General features: G+C 41.6%; 2 protein-coding genes across 2 annotated transcripts; one reads left to right on the forward strand and one right to left on the reverse strand.

Annotated features, from left to right (window-relative positions):
- Nucleotides 1-622: 622 nt before the first annotated feature.
- LOC115786956 (neurofilament heavy polypeptide-like) lies at nucleotides 623-7518 on the reverse strand. Its single transcript, XM_030739482.1, has 8 exons — nucleotides 7286-7518; nucleotides 4816-4868; nucleotides 4675-4733; nucleotides 4502-4566; nucleotides 4240-4414; nucleotides 1668-2939; nucleotides 1471-1571; nucleotides 623-1355 (listed from the first exon to the last, which is right to left on the reverse strand). Exons 1-8 carry the CDS (start codon nucleotides 7391-7393, stop codon nucleotides 1320-1322), a joined length of 1869 nt encoding a protein of 622 aa, XP_030595342.1. The 5' UTR covers nucleotides 7394-7518; the 3' UTR covers nucleotides 623-1319.
- A 5199-nt stretch (nucleotides 7519-12717) lies between these two features.
- LOC115787256 (arylsulfatase I-like) lies at nucleotides 12718-15959 on the forward strand. Its single transcript, XM_030739855.1, has 2 exons — nucleotides 12718-13153; nucleotides 14273-15959. The coding sequence occupies exons 1-2, from the start codon at nucleotides 12840-12842 to the stop codon at nucleotides 15672-15674; spliced, it is 1716 nt and encodes a 571-aa protein (XP_030595715.1). The 5' UTR covers nucleotides 12718-12839; the 3' UTR covers nucleotides 15675-15959.
- Nucleotides 15960-16219: the final 260 nt, after the last annotated feature.

Below are 16219 nucleotides of genomic sequence, written 5' to 3' on the forward strand. Positions count from 1 at the left end.
ATTTAAAACGGGTTCTTTGCTAAATTCCCTTGAGGCGCATTTTTAATGCTTGAATGATTCATAGTGTTAGTCAGTGTTAAGTGGCATAACAAAAATAAATAAATACAAAAATGTAAAAATAAACTTCCACTCTCCCAAAAGATATTCCCTGAGTTGGTGTTTTAATGGTGGGATTGGAGGGCGCCGTCTAAAACACTTGTTCAATATCTCAATCGAGTTGAGACCTGGCGACTGCAAAGGCCGTAGGATAGCATTTCTTTATTGGTTTATTTATTATACCTGTCATATTATTCACACCACTTGTTTGGGAGGCCTTGTTCCAATTTATTTTTGCTATTTTAACTATGTGTGGTTTTCATTTTGGACCCATGTATCTTGTCCCTTATGGAATTATGGATGGAGCATTCTGGAGGAGCCACTCTCCTCTCATCATACAAACATGTTCCCTCACAGGATCAACGTGATCACTCAAACAGCTCTGACTCTTTCCTCTAAGAGAACAAGGAGACAAAACCATACCAGCCAACTGCCCCCCCCCCCCCCTCCCCCAGCACAGCAGAGCCACCACACCTCAAGTCAAGCCCGGGACTGACACGGTTGATTAAAAAAATAAAACCCAAAATGATGGTGCTTCATTTGTATTAAAAGCATAATAGAAAATTGATATATGAAAAAATGTATCAAACATTTAAAACTGTTTAAAAATAATGCTCATCACATACACACACTTTGCCCTTCTTCCCACAGTAGTTAAAACAGTTGTCATGTCACCGAATAAATATATAGCTGGTTAAAAAAAGATTTTTTTTTTTTCAGAAAATCTTTGTCTGGTGCCAAATACCAAAAGACTGCTCGGACAGGAGTAAAGCTCCAAATCAGAATCATGAAGTTTCACTTCGTTCTACCTTTGAAATCTGCATAAAAACCTGAAATGTGGTTTAGAGAACCCAGCTCAGGATTATCACGGGGGGAAATTCTTGAGAGTGAAACAGAAGGTGTATTTGAAAAAACAGAAAAAAGAGAAGACATTTCTCAATTCAACCCCGACTGAATTTCACTATGAGACAGAAATATTACAACAGGTGTTCATTTCCACATCACAACCCTGTCATAATCCTGCCATTATGGCAGCTACCATAGAAACCTTTAAGTAAAAATCTTAAAAAAAAAAAAAAAAAAAACCAAAACAGAAAGAAATGTACCAAAAAGATAAAAAGTTAGATTTTCTTTACAGTTTTAAGTCATAACTATCCACCTCTATACTATTGGAAATGGGACAGATGCGATGTGCTGCCCTCATCCTCTGCAGGGATGAAGAGTCAAACATCTTCATGATTCTTTGATGATTTCTTCTTCTGTGGAGAGTTACAGACAAACATGAGAGTTATGATCACCAGCGCTGAGGCTGGACACATGTTCCCCCCCCCCCCCTGAGTTTTCGCTCTGGTGCAGGCTGCGGCAGCGTGATACCTTTTTGTGGGAGTCAGTTGTGGTGGTTTCTGTCGCTGCGGCGTCTTGGACTAAATCTACAAATGTTCCTAGGATATCAGCTGATTTCAATTTGCGTTTCTCTGAGCAAATCACACACACACACAAAAAAAAGACAAACAGATTTACAAACCTATCAAATTTCATGTTGTTGATACATACTTGGGCTGTTTACTCACTTTTCTTCTTCTCTGCTGGAGGACTTGTTGCCTGCAGGTCGGGGGGAGGAAGTGGCTCTGTGTCAGCGGGTTTATTTTTCTTTTTCTTTTTTACGCTACTGACCCACGCTGGCGTTTCCTCCATCTTATTATCCACCGCATCCTCAAACAGCTGCTTTCTTTCCTCAACATTCTCACTTTTCTTCTTCGATTTCTTCTCTTTTAGTACTTGCTCGGGATTTTCCTCACCGTTAAGAGACTCCCTTTTCCTCTTCTTTGCTTTCTTTTTCTCAGCTGTGTGCTCTGACGTCTCTTCATTTTCTTCAGCTTTTTGCTCTGCATTATTTTCTATCTCTTCAGTTATTTGCTCTGAAATGCTTTCGCTTTCAAATATCAGTTTCTTTTTTATTACTTTCCTCTCCTCAGCTGCGTGCAATGAAGTTTCCTCACTATCAGTTTTCCTCTTTTTCTTCTTTTTGGCTTTCGTTCCTTCAGCTATGTGCTCTGAATTTGGGTTGTTTTCTTCCTGTTTTTTCTCTTTGTTTTCTTTCACTTCCTGCTCAGAATTTTCCATCTGCTCTAAACTTCCCTCACTACCAGTTTTCTCCCTTTTCTTCTTCTTGTGTTTCTTTTCTTGTACCGTTGACTCTGAAAGGTTCTTATCATCAGCGTACCCGCTTGTGTTTGTCTCGATTGTGTCTTCCTTGGTCCTTTCAGCATCGCTCTCTGTTCCTTTTGCCTTTTTATTCTCCTTCGCAGGTTTCTTTTCATCCTCCCGGCCCGTGACTTTGGCCTTCTTCTTCTCTTCACCATGTTTCTCTTTTCCATCTTCACCTAGCTCATTCTTTTCCCCTTTGTCTTCATTTTTCTCCCTCTCTTTCTTCTTCTTCTTCTTCTTCTTGGGCTCAGGTGTTCTTTCATCAGTTGTTTGTTTACTAGGAGTTGCAGTTTCCCTGTCCTCTTTGATCTGTGGCTGTTCTGTAGGGAAGAGGATGGATGTGTCTGGTTTTTCCTCTGGAGTTGAGAGGCTTCGCACTGTAGTCTGGGTGCCCGAGGTGGTCATAGGAGTAGCAGTTTTTGTCACATTCTTCTTGGGCGAGCTCTTCTTTGTTGGTGTTTCAGTCACGTCATGTTTCTGGCCACCCTCTTCAGCGTTTTTCACCATCCCGTCACTCTGTTTAACTGGAGTTCCAGTTTTCGCCGGCGCCTTAGCCCGGGGCTTTCTGACTCTCTTTTTCGGGGGTGCAGATGAGTCCAGAGCATTGATGGCATTCATCTTGGCTATGTCGGCATCTGTGGACAGAAAAAAAAAAAAACACAGTAAAAACATTAAACTGCACATGGTGGAACAAATGCCTAAAAGAAAACAGAACCGGCAAGCAAACAGTAAATGTACACAGCTCTGTTTGTATGAAATCACTGTTTTCCATGGCGAGGTTGTTCATGGGTGGTGCTGCACTGTCTGGCGCTTGTCTTTCACTCTTTAAGTGGAAGGACCAAGCCCTCCCTTCATCTTCCATCATTTCGTACATTTTCCACACCTTCCACAATTTATTCCACCTGAGTTCAGTCTCCTTCCAGCATGAAAAGCTCCCCAGAACACTTTTCTTCCTACCTGAATGTTACAGCTGATTCTCTCCATTGTGTGCTTGGACTTCAGCTCAAATGAGACATATTTTGCTTATTTCCAGCTTTATACTTTACTACAGAGCCTCCAGTAGAGTAACTTTGCATGATTCACCTTTCAATAAAATCCTTATTGTCATATAAACTCTCTCAGTTCAGTCTCTGCCTGAGACAGGTGACATCAGCTCAGAGCTCCTTAAGGCCCTCTTTTCTAAAAGCTTACTTTCATCTGATTGGCCAGCTTCTGGAAGCCTGCTGCAGTCCAGAACCCAGAACCTGTGACATGACTTCATGCTATTGTTTGTGCGGAACAAAGAAAGAAACTGCAACTTTTTTTTTTCTACAATAACTTTAGTAGATTTAAGAAAGGGATAGAAATTTTTGCCTTCATGTTTGAGTTACAGGCCCTCGGAGTACATGGTGTGTGTGAAATCTTTTGCTTCTTAAAGTGTTATTTTTCTGGCATTGTTGAGCTCCATAACTTTATGACATAGGAAAGAGCCACATGAAGTTTTCATCCCAACCAAATCAATTTTATAACCACATCAAGAGTTACAACCTGAAATCAAAATCACAACTGTTTCTATAATCAACCTCGAGTAACAACATTATGCGATAGATCATAGTTTCAATAGCAAAACTGTACTCCCAAAATAATATTCTAATAGTAATTTTTTTCACACTTTCAAAGGGAAACAGAGAAGTAATGTTATTTTCATTAATGTGATTTTCATATTTTCATGTTTTTCAAAATCCTTTTATTAAATCAATTTGGCCTCATTTGCATTTTTTTTTAACAGAGCTCAAATGTTTTTTTCAAATTTCAAATGACGATTTATAAACTCATGCACACTAATGGAAAGCACTCTCTGCATTTTTGTGTAATGCGTTTCATCACCTCTTCCCTGACATGCTTGCCCATGAATAATGCTTTCAGTGACTCTTTCTCTTCCAAACACACCCTCACCTGTCATCTGCTGGAGCAGTTTCTTCCATTTGTCTACATCCAGACTGCTGTCAGAGTCTGAATCGTCAGCACCAGGAGTCACAACCTTGTGTGTTCTTTGGGACTTTGATTTCTTCTTCCCGGTGACATTTTCTGTAGCTTTACCTTTATTTTTTTTTCCTTTTGCAGGAGTAGACTGGGAAAGAAGAAGAAAAAGTAGCATGGTTGATAAAAATTAAAGAACTGCCATAAAAATAAATTAAAACAAAATAAAGAAAAGCACCTCTTTTGAAACCTTTGGCTTTTTTTTAGGTGTTTCCTTTTTCTTTTTTGATGGTGTAGACTTGGCTAAACATAAAAAGTGCAAATGTATTAAAATGCATTCAAATACTCTAATGCCCAACTTCAACTTTTGCATATTGTATTTTAAAGTAAAAAAAAAGAAAGAAGTTGCACCTTTAGTTGGAGTCCTTCCTTGTTCTGCTGAGTTAGGCTGCCCTTTCTTTTTAGAGTTACTGTCAGGATTAATAACAATGGTTATACACATGTCATTACACATTACTGGGTTTTGCTTCAGAAGTGAGGAATCATCCTTACTTCAACCATGACGTGTAGATGTCAAGTAACGACGCTGATACTTTTGTCTCCTCCTGTAGAAAATGAGGTAAATAAAAGCATTATAACTCATGAGGAAGTTTCAAAAATATATCTGAGTAGGAGTGATTCCTGGCTACAAAATTGGATGAGGTACAGTATCTAAAAAGGGTTTCAACATATAAAGAGATCAAAAGCTGGTATTGTTTTGGCGCGCAATATCGGTCAAATCTTGTACTATTTTTCTGCTTTCTGCATCTGTACTGTATGTTGTGATAAAGCAAACCAACAGTTCTTTGTAGTAAAGTGTCCAGACATTTGGCTTTAATTTATGCATTCTCTAGGCTAGTATTCCCAGCCCCCTTTTCTCAGACTTTCCCTCAAACTCTCCTGGATGCAAACTCTCCCCACTCATTTGAATTGGCCATAATGTCACTGAGCCACTTTGGATGGAAGCTCCTGGTGAGTAGTACAGTGTTTATCTGTTGGTTCGATGTACAGGGGTTGGACAATGAAACTGAAACACCTGGTTTTAGACCACAATAATTTATTAGTATGGTGTAGGGCCTCCTTTTGCGGCCAATACAACATCAGTTTGTCTTGGGAACGACATATACAAGTCCTGCACAGTGGTCAGAGGGATTTTGATCCATTCTTCTTGCAGGATAGTGGCCATGTCACAATGTGATGCTGGTGGAGGAAAACGTTTCCTGACTCGCTCCTCCAAAACACCCCAAAGTGGCTCAATAATATTTAGATCTGGTGACTGTGCAGGCCATGGGAGATGTTCAACTTCACTTTCATGTTCATCAAACCAATCTTTCACCAGTCTTGCTGTGTGTATTGGTGCATTGTCATCCTGATACACGGCACCGCCTTCAGGATACAACGTTTGAACCATTGGATGTACATGGTCCTCCAGAATGGTTCGGTAGTCCTTGGCAGTGATGCGCCCATCTAGCACAAGTATTGGGCCAAAGGAATGCCATGATATGGCAGCCCAAAGCATCACTGATCCACCCCCATGCTTCACTCTGGGCATGCAACAGTCTGGGTGGTACGCTTCTTTGGTACTTCTCCACACCGTAACTCTCCCGGATGTGGGGAAAACAGTAAAGATGGACTCATCAGAGAACAATACATGTTTCACATTGTCCACAGCCCAAGATTTGCGCTCCTTGCATCATTGACACCGACGCTTGGCATTGGCACGAATGACCAAAGGTTTGGCTATAGCAGCGCGGCCGTGTATATTAACCCTGTGGAGCTCCCGACGGACAGTTTTGGTGGAAACGGGAGAGTTGAGGTGCACATTTAATTCTGCCGTGATTTGGGAAGCCGTGGTTTTATGTTTTTTGGATACAATCCGGGTTAGCATCCGAACATCCCTTTCAGACAGCTGCCTTATGTGTCCACAGTTAATCCTGTTGGATGTGGTTCGTCCTTCTTGGTGGTACGCTGACATTACCCTCGATACCATGGCTCTTGATACATCACAAAGACTTGCTGTCTTGGTCACAGATGCGCCAGCAAGACGTGCACCAACAATTCTTTTCTTTTTTTTCCATTTTCGGCAGTGGAGAGAGACAGGAAATGGGGGAAAGATACAGGGGAAGACACGCGGGCAGGACGCGAACCCGGGCCGCCCGCACCGCAACGCGGCGTGTGTATGTGGTCGCCGACTTCACCACTAAGCCACCCAGGCGCCTGCGCACCAACAATCTTTTGAGCAAAACTGTCCTCTTACCCTGCTAATTGGACCTTCACACTCTGCTCTTACTGGTGCAATTAATGAAGATTGGCCACCAGGCTGGTCCAATTTAGCCATGAAACCTCCCACACTAAAATGACAGGTGTTTCAGTTTCATTGTCCAACCCCTGTATGTCAAGCATAATCTGACTTGTTCTGTCTGTCTACTAGCCACAGTCCCTCTTATACAGGTCTATACATAGGTGAAAGGGGTTTTGTGTTCAAGCAAAAACATAAATATTTCTACCAAGCACATTAAAAGGTACACTCATGTTGTTTGGTCTCTCTGGGTAAAATGCAGAGCTGCGCGCCTTTCATATCTTCTTATATACATTAAGCTCGCACTATATGACAGCAAGGACGAGATACATTTCTTAGATCTTAAGCTCTTTAAAGATAATCAAGGTACTTTATATGCATACATCTATATCTACCCATACGGAGAAAAACAGAAACACTAAGGTGACCAGTTGCTGCAAAACTGCATCAGATTTAACTAAGCGAAGTTCACTTTCCCATCCACACATTAGAAAATGCTTTCTTGTAAGACCAGTTCAACAGAAGGTGAACAGAGGCGGTTACTGCACAGAGCAGGAAGAATTCATGAACTTACTGATCCCCGGATTTTAAAACTGGCTGTTGAAGAGCACGTGAAACATTGTAACAATTACAGTTGCTGCGTGTATGTGTGTGTGTGTGTGTGTGTGCGTGAACAGTGTTGACCTGCGGGCTGTGGTTCTGTAGCTCATCTGCAGCTGAGTGATAACCATGCTCCTTCAAGTGTCGGTAGATCAGCTGGATCAGCTCGTGCTTTGATGCGTTCACGGACATATTCGCGAAACGAAAACAGGCGACAAACCAAAACTAACGCAAAACTAACGAGAGAAGTATTTTCATATTAAAAGTAGCCACATGATGCACAGAATTGCTACTACTGAAACACGCATGTTGCCATTTTGAACTTTGAACAAAGGATGTGGTTCTCTTCTACCGCTGCAATGCACTATGGGAGATGTAGTAAGCTGCCGTAGCCTGTGGTCGATCATCGCACAGCGGTGTCAGTGGTACGTGCAAAAAACATCATACAAAGCCTTCCCCTGCCTGTACAATACATTTCGGCAATGTGCTAATAATGGAAAGCTGTTTTATATAATCTGTTGGTTATAAGGTGTTCTCAGATCTTACAAAATAAACTATGGCACATTTATAAAGATCAAAATTTGCCTCTGCATATATGAAGATGGATGTCAAAAGGCAAGAAATGAAAGGTGAGGGCCAAAATAGACTACTGACTCATATTCAGGAAACAAAACCAGTCAGTCTGAAAATAATCCTCCTCTTTTGTCTCTAGGTTTCTTGACTCAGTTCTCTTTTTTAATATCTTCATGTTAGAAAAGCATTACACATCCACATAACCAGACAATCCACAAGCTATTCAAGCAAATGAACAAATCAGAAATATTTCAGAAGCTACAAGAAAGGTCAGTCTACTCTCTATTAGGTGTATTTGGATGTAAGTCAAACTTTCTGCTTTGGAGGACACTGACAGTGATTGGGCATGGGGATAGACTGCCAGGATAGGCTGAGAAAGCTGGCAGTGAGATCTTAGGTCAAACTAAAGGAGAGTATTGGGTAAGCAGGGGGTCAGTAGGAGCAAGGCAGCTGAAAGAGCCTCATTCATCAGCAAAAACCAGAAAAGGAAAGTAGTGTGTAGTCCAAACTCAACGTCAGCGCTCAGTGGGTCTTACTGAGCTTGATTTCACCATCTTACACACACACACACACACACACGCTGTTGGTTTGGACTGACTCAGCTCCCATTCACGGAGTGCTGATGGGACAGACCACCAAGGGTTTCTAAAAGAGAAACAATTTGTAAAATGTGAAACACAATATTTCCTTTGCTCACTTTTACTCCAAACATTCTGTTATGTTGAGCTGAGTATTGATGAGTGTAAGAAAATTTCAGAAGGTGAATCAAGTCACTGGAGGAGAGAGGTCCAAAAAACATCTTTGAACACAAGGGAAAAGGAGTAGAACATTTCCCTCGGCTTTGATGGCACGCTTCTGTAAAATGACTGGAATATTTGTACAGGTTACACTTGTAAATGGCAGTCTGTTTCACAGGAAATAAATTACGCTGCACACATTTAGCCGCTCACATCTGTGCTCACTCTACATTTAATTACCTACAACTACAGCCAGTAAGGTCTGAGTGTTACAGCCTGTCAGCCCTGGCACACTGGCACAGTAGTAAAACCAGTTAAGGGGAAACACTTACACAGATGTGCAAATAAATAAATGAATGAATAAAAATAGAACAATAGATCTATTCATGAATTAAGTAATATTACGAACTGAACTAAAAAAAGGAATACCTTTTCTTAAAAAGAAGAATAAGAAACCCTTTATTGTGATCATGCATTGCTTGATGAAAATACATCTGCCACTGAATGATGCAGTGATAACACCCTCTCCTTAGTGATTCTTCATTAAGTCCCTTATGATGTGTATCCAAGGGGCTTTGTAGGAGGGTCCTAATGATATGTCGTGTATGGCCTTGCCAACCAGGCGCTGCTGGTGCTCCTCAAGAGCCAAATCAAACACGCCTTCAGGTAGGGGCCAAGGCCATGTCTTTGAGCTCTTCCTCAGGGACACTTCACCTCTAATTTCCACCTGTTAAGGGCTGATATGTGGAACCACCAGAGAGAGAGAGATTTTACTCTTTATTTAAGTTAGAAATGAAAGTTACAGTTCTTAAACACATGTTTCTGGCACAGATCTACTGACACTGGAAGCTGTGCATGGTCACTAAGAGCAACTGAAGCAATAATAATGTTATAAGCATATTTCAACTTTGTATGATGTCATACTGAGTCATACGTTTGGTAAAAAAAATGTTTTTTCTTTCCTGTAACTTGAAAACTGAGAGAAAGTGATGCAAATTAGCCACAATAATGATATTCAAGTTCATATTTGTGGAGCTCTATCAACCCTCCTATTTTCCAGTCTTCAGTACTTTCGTTCAGTTAGTACTCTCTGCCTTTGAATGGCAAATATCTATGAGAACTGTTAGTTTAACTAAACTCAGCTGAGAGAGAAAGCTTTCTTTGGCCTTACATCTGCTCCCAATTAAACAACTTGTAGTTGAAAGGTTGATAAAAGATGAAAAAAAAGTCATGTTGAGCAAATTCTGAGACAAGGCTCTTATTGTATAAAGTGGAGAGGTGACAAGCTGAATATGCTTGAAGTAAAGGTTTTGGCTCAGAGTTGGCACACAGGGAAAAAAAGAACACTTCCATCCAGTCTTACTCAGATTAGAAAATTGGGGTGAGAGGGGGAGTAATGTGGAGGTTTTACCGGCAGGGCTGCGTTGATTAGAAAGAGGGTAGTGTTCCTAGTGAAGCGGAGGAGCCATATTCAGTAACAGTGCCTCTTCCTTTAGCCAAAGCCAACATCTGCTGCCGACCGACACAGAGCGGCCGAGTTATTAAAGCCAAATCTCTTAAGAAAAACAAGTGAGGTCCTGCTATTGATTTACGCTTGATGTGACAGAGAGGCAAAATATGAGAATATGTTACCCCAGGAGCAGGAAGAGAGCTGAAAACTACCTGTACCAGCGAAAGCTACCATTGCTATTTTTAAATTTATGAATTTCTCCAGCTTCAGCTACGAAGTCCTGAAAGAAATGATGCGCTGATTGTGTTCCAGAAATCCATTTTTAATTAAGAGGTAAAGAAAAACGCTGTTAAGTTTATGGTACTCTGCACCACTTTGCTCACATCCTCTGGAAGAAATTGGCAAATTAGGAGGGTGATGCACAGCCAACGAACACAATTCAATCTCAGTCTGAGAAATTCCCAAGTGGCAGATTTAAAGGTTGCTACCACATAACAAGCATAAATATTTAATTATTAACATAAAAATGGTGAAAATAAGTGTCTGAGAATGTGAGATTTAACTCAGCCTGAGTCGCAACAACAGCTCAGAGTGTGACCTTCTTTAACAGACCTGAAGTGACCGCTTACTATGCCGTTACTGGAATTGGACACCTGCGGTTTACAAGGATATTAATAAATTACATTTTTTAAAAATTACAAGCAGCAGTCCAACATAACTTAAAACAAACAAATAACTTTAAAATTAGCCTCCAGAAACCGAGCATGATGTTTATTCAGCGTTTCGGGGTCAGTGATATTCTACTTCTGGTGCATTGTAAGGTTACTCTTTCCATAAATACTGTCATCAAACCATTTTGTGGTTTAGGCTTGTGTTCCTACTAAAATTATTTTGGCATTATGACAATCCATAACAGAAGGAGCAAGTGTGCGAGGGGAGCTAGAATATATCTGTGGTATCAGCCTATCAGTCTTTTTAGACTTCAGAGTCTGAAAGGCTCGTGGGGACATGGCTCTGCTAATATTTGTGCACGTGAGAGACGTGAGAGTTTGAATACGTGTTGTTTGCATTGTGGTGTTGGACGTGAGTAGAGTTGTTGTCAACCTGGTGAGCTGCCACAGTTACAGCTCTGACCAGCAGAAAACACGAACCACATCTCATAAGCGTGGGTGCCCAAGAGGCATTACTGAATTTCTGTCTGTCTCCATTTTCCCCCTTTTGACTTGACTTCAACAGTTTGTTGCATGCTTTTAAAGACAAACAGTAATATCACAATCATGCAGAAAAATACACAAGTAAATGCAATGGTGTAAAACAGGTGTGCCTTAATCACGCTCCCTCATTCCCAACTTGTCCTGCCTCAAACTCTAAAGCTCTGCAAAGAGGCAAAGATGCCTCTCATGCTGAAACATGCTCACCAACCGCAGCTGCATGCTCTTTCGGGGGTGGTTTCATACATCCTTTTGCTGCACTGCAACCTTTATGCATACAAGCAAGGTGTGACGTTTTATCTTCCAGTATGTTGAACAACTCCTCACTTCAGTATATCAAACTTTGTTGTCTCCTAGCCATGTTTTATCTTAGTGACTTTGAACTATTAAACAGATTCAGATTTTAAAGCTCAAAAAAATATTCTGACCTACACTACAACATTGCACACCATCAGCCCTGCCTGTCCCCTGCATGGAGTCAAACCTGACTAGAATGCTATTTGCAGGGTCACTGGAAACTGTGCAGTGTTTCATAAGGTGATGGCCCTTAGTGGCCAAGTTTAAATCATATTGTCCTTTTAACTCATCCATGAAATGAAGCTTAATCCCAGCTTCAACAGCACCAAAGCTCAAAAACACTTTTACATCGATCAACAGGCCTGCTATGTTTTCTACATTTTACAGTCTGACTTTTAGCTGTTTTCTACAGCTCTTTCACAATTCCCAGTCAAAGTGAACCCGCAGCATGATGAAGGTCTACAAAACAGATGCTGTGGCGAAACACCTCCACTCAGGAGCTGTGGTTGAGTCTCTGCAGTCCTGCTGCTTTCTGTTGACCTGTTGGATGATTTGTAAAGTGCTTCTTTGACGCCCGGCTGGAGATGTTATCAGAGTCAGGGAAGTCTGCTCTGTCTCTCTCCTCAGCTCTGCAGCGCTCTGAAAACAGCAGGAATAATAAGAGAGTGTTTGTGACTGCCGTACAGAGTAGAGCGGAGAACAGTGTCCGTGACTGTGTCTGTAGGGCCCCACAGCCATCCCGAGACTCAAATCTCCCCCACACACACAGTGTTTTTTTGAGTCAAGGTCTCTTTCTGTAGACCCTCTGTCAACTGTGGCTTAATCAGGTCAGATGGGAAGATGCTTTCTAATAACTTCTGAAGTCTGAAGTGTGACGTATCGAAATAACAGCTATGAAGTAGCATAAATGAAGAGGAGAGTCTATGATGTGATTCTTTTCACTACTGTTATATTTAAAGGTGCTTTTACAGTCAACGGAGCAAAAGAAAGATCAACATAACTACATTGATGTCTAGAGTAATGGTGTGTAATGCCCATATTCAGCAAAATTCTCACTAATGTGAGATGTAAACTCACCATTAACACCTGGATGGAGCAGAAATACTGTGTGTTTTTTGGCAGTGGGGTTGGTGGGGGCTGATGTTATTTCAGCAAGGCAGCAAGGCAACTGGGCGGGGCTAACAGGAGCGAAATGCTTTCAAAGGAGGCAGAAGCAGTTTGGAGATTCAGTGAGGATGGAGGTGTAGCTTAGTTGCTCAGTGGCATCATCTTACGAGGGGATTTTTCACCCTGAAACTCACTGCACGATGGTTTATTGACAGTAAACTAAATACAAGCAGGTCTAAGTGATTTAAAGCGTCACAGGAACCATGGCAACGACAGCTCTCACCAGTTTCTCCATGATGAGCCTGCTGAGCCTCGGGTATCTGACCTGGGATCTGATGAGCCCTAACCAGGTGGAAAACGATCCAGAGCAAACTTTTACTGGCAGGTTTCCTGTCCCTCAACCCCCTCATATCATTTTCATTATGACAGATGACCAGGGGTTCAATGACATTGGCTATCACAGCTCAGACATCAGGACACCTGTGCTGGATAAATTGGCTGCGGACGGAGTGAAGCTGGAGAATTATTACATCCAGCCCATCTGCACCCCATCCAGAAGTCAATTCATCACTGGCAGGTAAAGTGTCCTGTGATTCGACTGCTCCCTGTTATAAAATGAATGCTTTGTGTTGTCAGAATTAAGCTTGTTAGATACCTAGCACAGATGTGACTACTGGCTGATGAATAAAATTATTGGATTTTACAGCAGCCTATGATAAGCACTATTTTCTGAGCTAAAATATTTGAATGCATGGAGACTGGAACCGAAACTACACTTTACTTTGCTTTACTTTACTTTATTCATTTTTAAAGCACCTTAAAAACAGCAACTGCAACAAAGTGCTGTACAATGAAAAGAGCAAAAATAAGAAGAACAACAATAATAAAACAGCAAATACAAAATTAATAAGATGTCAAAGTATACTAAAAGCCAGTGAATAAAAATGTGTCTTTAAAGAAGTTTTAAAAGTTGACAATGACAGGGCACTCCTGATATGCAAAGGGACATTGTTCCATAAAATAGGGGCAGCAATGCTAAAAGCTCTATCGCCTCTGAGCTTTAACTTAGATCTCGGGACCTCAAGTAGCAGCTGATCAGCTGATCTGAGGCAGCGAGTTGGGAGATAAGGAGTAATTAGCTCAGACAGGTACGATGGAACTTGTCATTTTGTAATTTTGGGATATTGTTGTTTAAAAGTCAATGGCAAATCTAGTAAAAGCAGTTATTGCAGTTTTAAATGGAAAATGATGTTTAAAAGTAATGCCATCAATAAACTCTAAGAACAGGTATTTTAACCACATATTTCCAAGAAGCAATGAAAGAAAAATTAAAAGTATGTCAAGGTTATACTTGTTATATAGCCTCTTGTCTGTTTTGACTGGCATACTGAAATAATCAGACACAAATCTTACATCTAAAATGCATCTTCATGTCTAACGCCATACACTGTTTGAGGAAAATGGGTCAGTCTCCCCTTCTTCTCCTTTTCTAAGCCTCTTTACTTTCCCTCTTATTTGCTGTTCTGTTCAGTCTGTTGGATGTGATTGGATGATATGGATTAAGGCTGCCATGATATCAGATTTTCACTTTGAGATTGTTGTGGCCAAAAGATGTGCAATATGTAAAACAAATCTCATCCCTGATACTGACAGTTAATTTTTCTTTCTAAATGTTTTCTTAATTTTAACTCTACAGGTACCAAATCCATACTGGTCTCCAGCACTCCATCATCCGACCTCGCCAGCCCAACTGCCTGCCCTTTGACCAGGTCACCCTTCCTCAGAGGCTACAGGAACTCGGCTACTCCACCCACATGGTGGGCAAGTGGCATCTGGGTTTCTATAAGAAGGAGTGTTTACCCACTCGGCGTGGCTTTGACACATACTTCGGCTCCTTAACGGGCAGTGTTAACTACTACACCTATGACGCCTGTGATGGCCATGGGCTATGTGGCTTCGACCTCCATGAGGGGGAGTCGGTCGCCTGGGGTCAGATGGGAAAATACTCCACCCATCTCTACACCCAGAGAGTCCGCAAGATCCTGGCAACCCATGATCCTCAATCCCAACCGCTGTTCATCTTCCTCTCCTTCCAAGCTGTTCACACACCCCTGCAGTTTCCTCAGGAGTACATCGACCAGTACAGAGGGCTGGGAAATGTGGCACGCAGGAAATATGCTGCTATGGTCTCAGCTGTAGATGAGGCTGTTCGTAATATAACATATGCTCTCCGCAAGTATGGATACTATCAGAACAGTGTCATCATTTTCTCAACTGACAATGGTGGTCAGCCCCTGTCTGGTGGAAATAACTGGCCTCTTAGAGGACGCAAAGGAACCTACTGGGAAGGTGGCATCCGGGGTCTGGGGTTCGTCCACAGCCCTCTGTTAAGGAAAAAGAGGAGGGTGAGTAAAGCACTGGTACATATTACTGACTGGTATCCCACACTAGTGGGATTAGCAGGTGGTGATAAGTCCCTTACTGAGGGACTTGATGGGTATAATGTGTGGGAAGCCATCAGTGATGGAAAGGAATCACCGAGACTGGAGATCCTGCACAACATTGACCCTCTGTATAACCATGCACGAGGTGGATCTCTGCAGAAAGGATATGGGATTTGGAATACGGCCATTCAGGCCTCCATACGAGCCGGAGACTGGAAACTTCTGACAGGAGACCCTGGTTATGGAGACTGGATCCCACTGCAAATACTTCCAGGTTTCCCCAGCAGCTGTTGGAACCTGGAGCGCCACACACATCCCCGAAATACAGTGTGGCTTTTTAACATCTCTGGAGACCCCTATGAACGTTATGACCTTTCTGAGCAGAGACCAGATGTTGTGAAAGAGCTGCTAGCCAGACTGGTGTACTACAACCGTACTGCGGTGCCTGTACGGTACCCATCAGAGGATCCCCGGGCTGACCCCTACCTGAATGGAGGTGCCTGGGTCCCCTGGGTAGGAGATGAGGAGGAGGAGGACAGCTGGGTCAGTGTTTTCCGGAAAAAAAGCATGGATTGGAAGAAGAAGCTTAAACTGTCCAAAATCCGGTCATTTGCCAGGAAACTTAATACTAGGATCATGTCCAACAGAATATAGGAGAACATGACTGGAAAATCACTGCTATGTCACGAGTAGTTCTTGTTGCTGAGGGAAGATCTGAAGATGTATTTTCATGTTCAGCCTCTCTAAGAAGAATTGACTGCATCCAGTGTTTTTATTATTATCTTTTTTTGTATTATAAGCTCAAAAAATATGACTGGATTCCATTTTACAGGTGCAACTATGCAAGCTAGTGTATTTACAAAATCAAAATCTATGTACTTGACAAGGGTGACAAGGTGAAATAATTGGAAACCATTCATGACTTTGATAAATGTAAATGATGACTACCTCTGTGTCAATGTGACATTAATTGTAAACTTTATTTTCTTCATTCAAACCTTCTGTACATATCATACTCGTTTTGTGCTGTTTGTCCTTTTATATTTTTAATAGCAGCTGCCTGATCGTCCAAATATTAGAAGAAGGGTATTCAATATAAACTTGCAAGGTTATTACTATTACTATTTTTATGCTCAGTGTATTTTGAACTGGTTATTTGGAAAAACAGGCCTTTTTGCTGCATTTGCCAAATTTGCATA

Source organism: Archocentrus centrarchus, chromosome 10 (assembly GCF_007364275.1).
Source record: "Archocentrus centrarchus isolate MPI-CPG fArcCen1 chromosome 10, fArcCen1, whole genome shotgun sequence".
Lineage (NCBI taxonomy): Eukaryota > Metazoa > Chordata > Actinopteri > Cichliformes > Cichlidae > Archocentrus > Archocentrus centrarchus.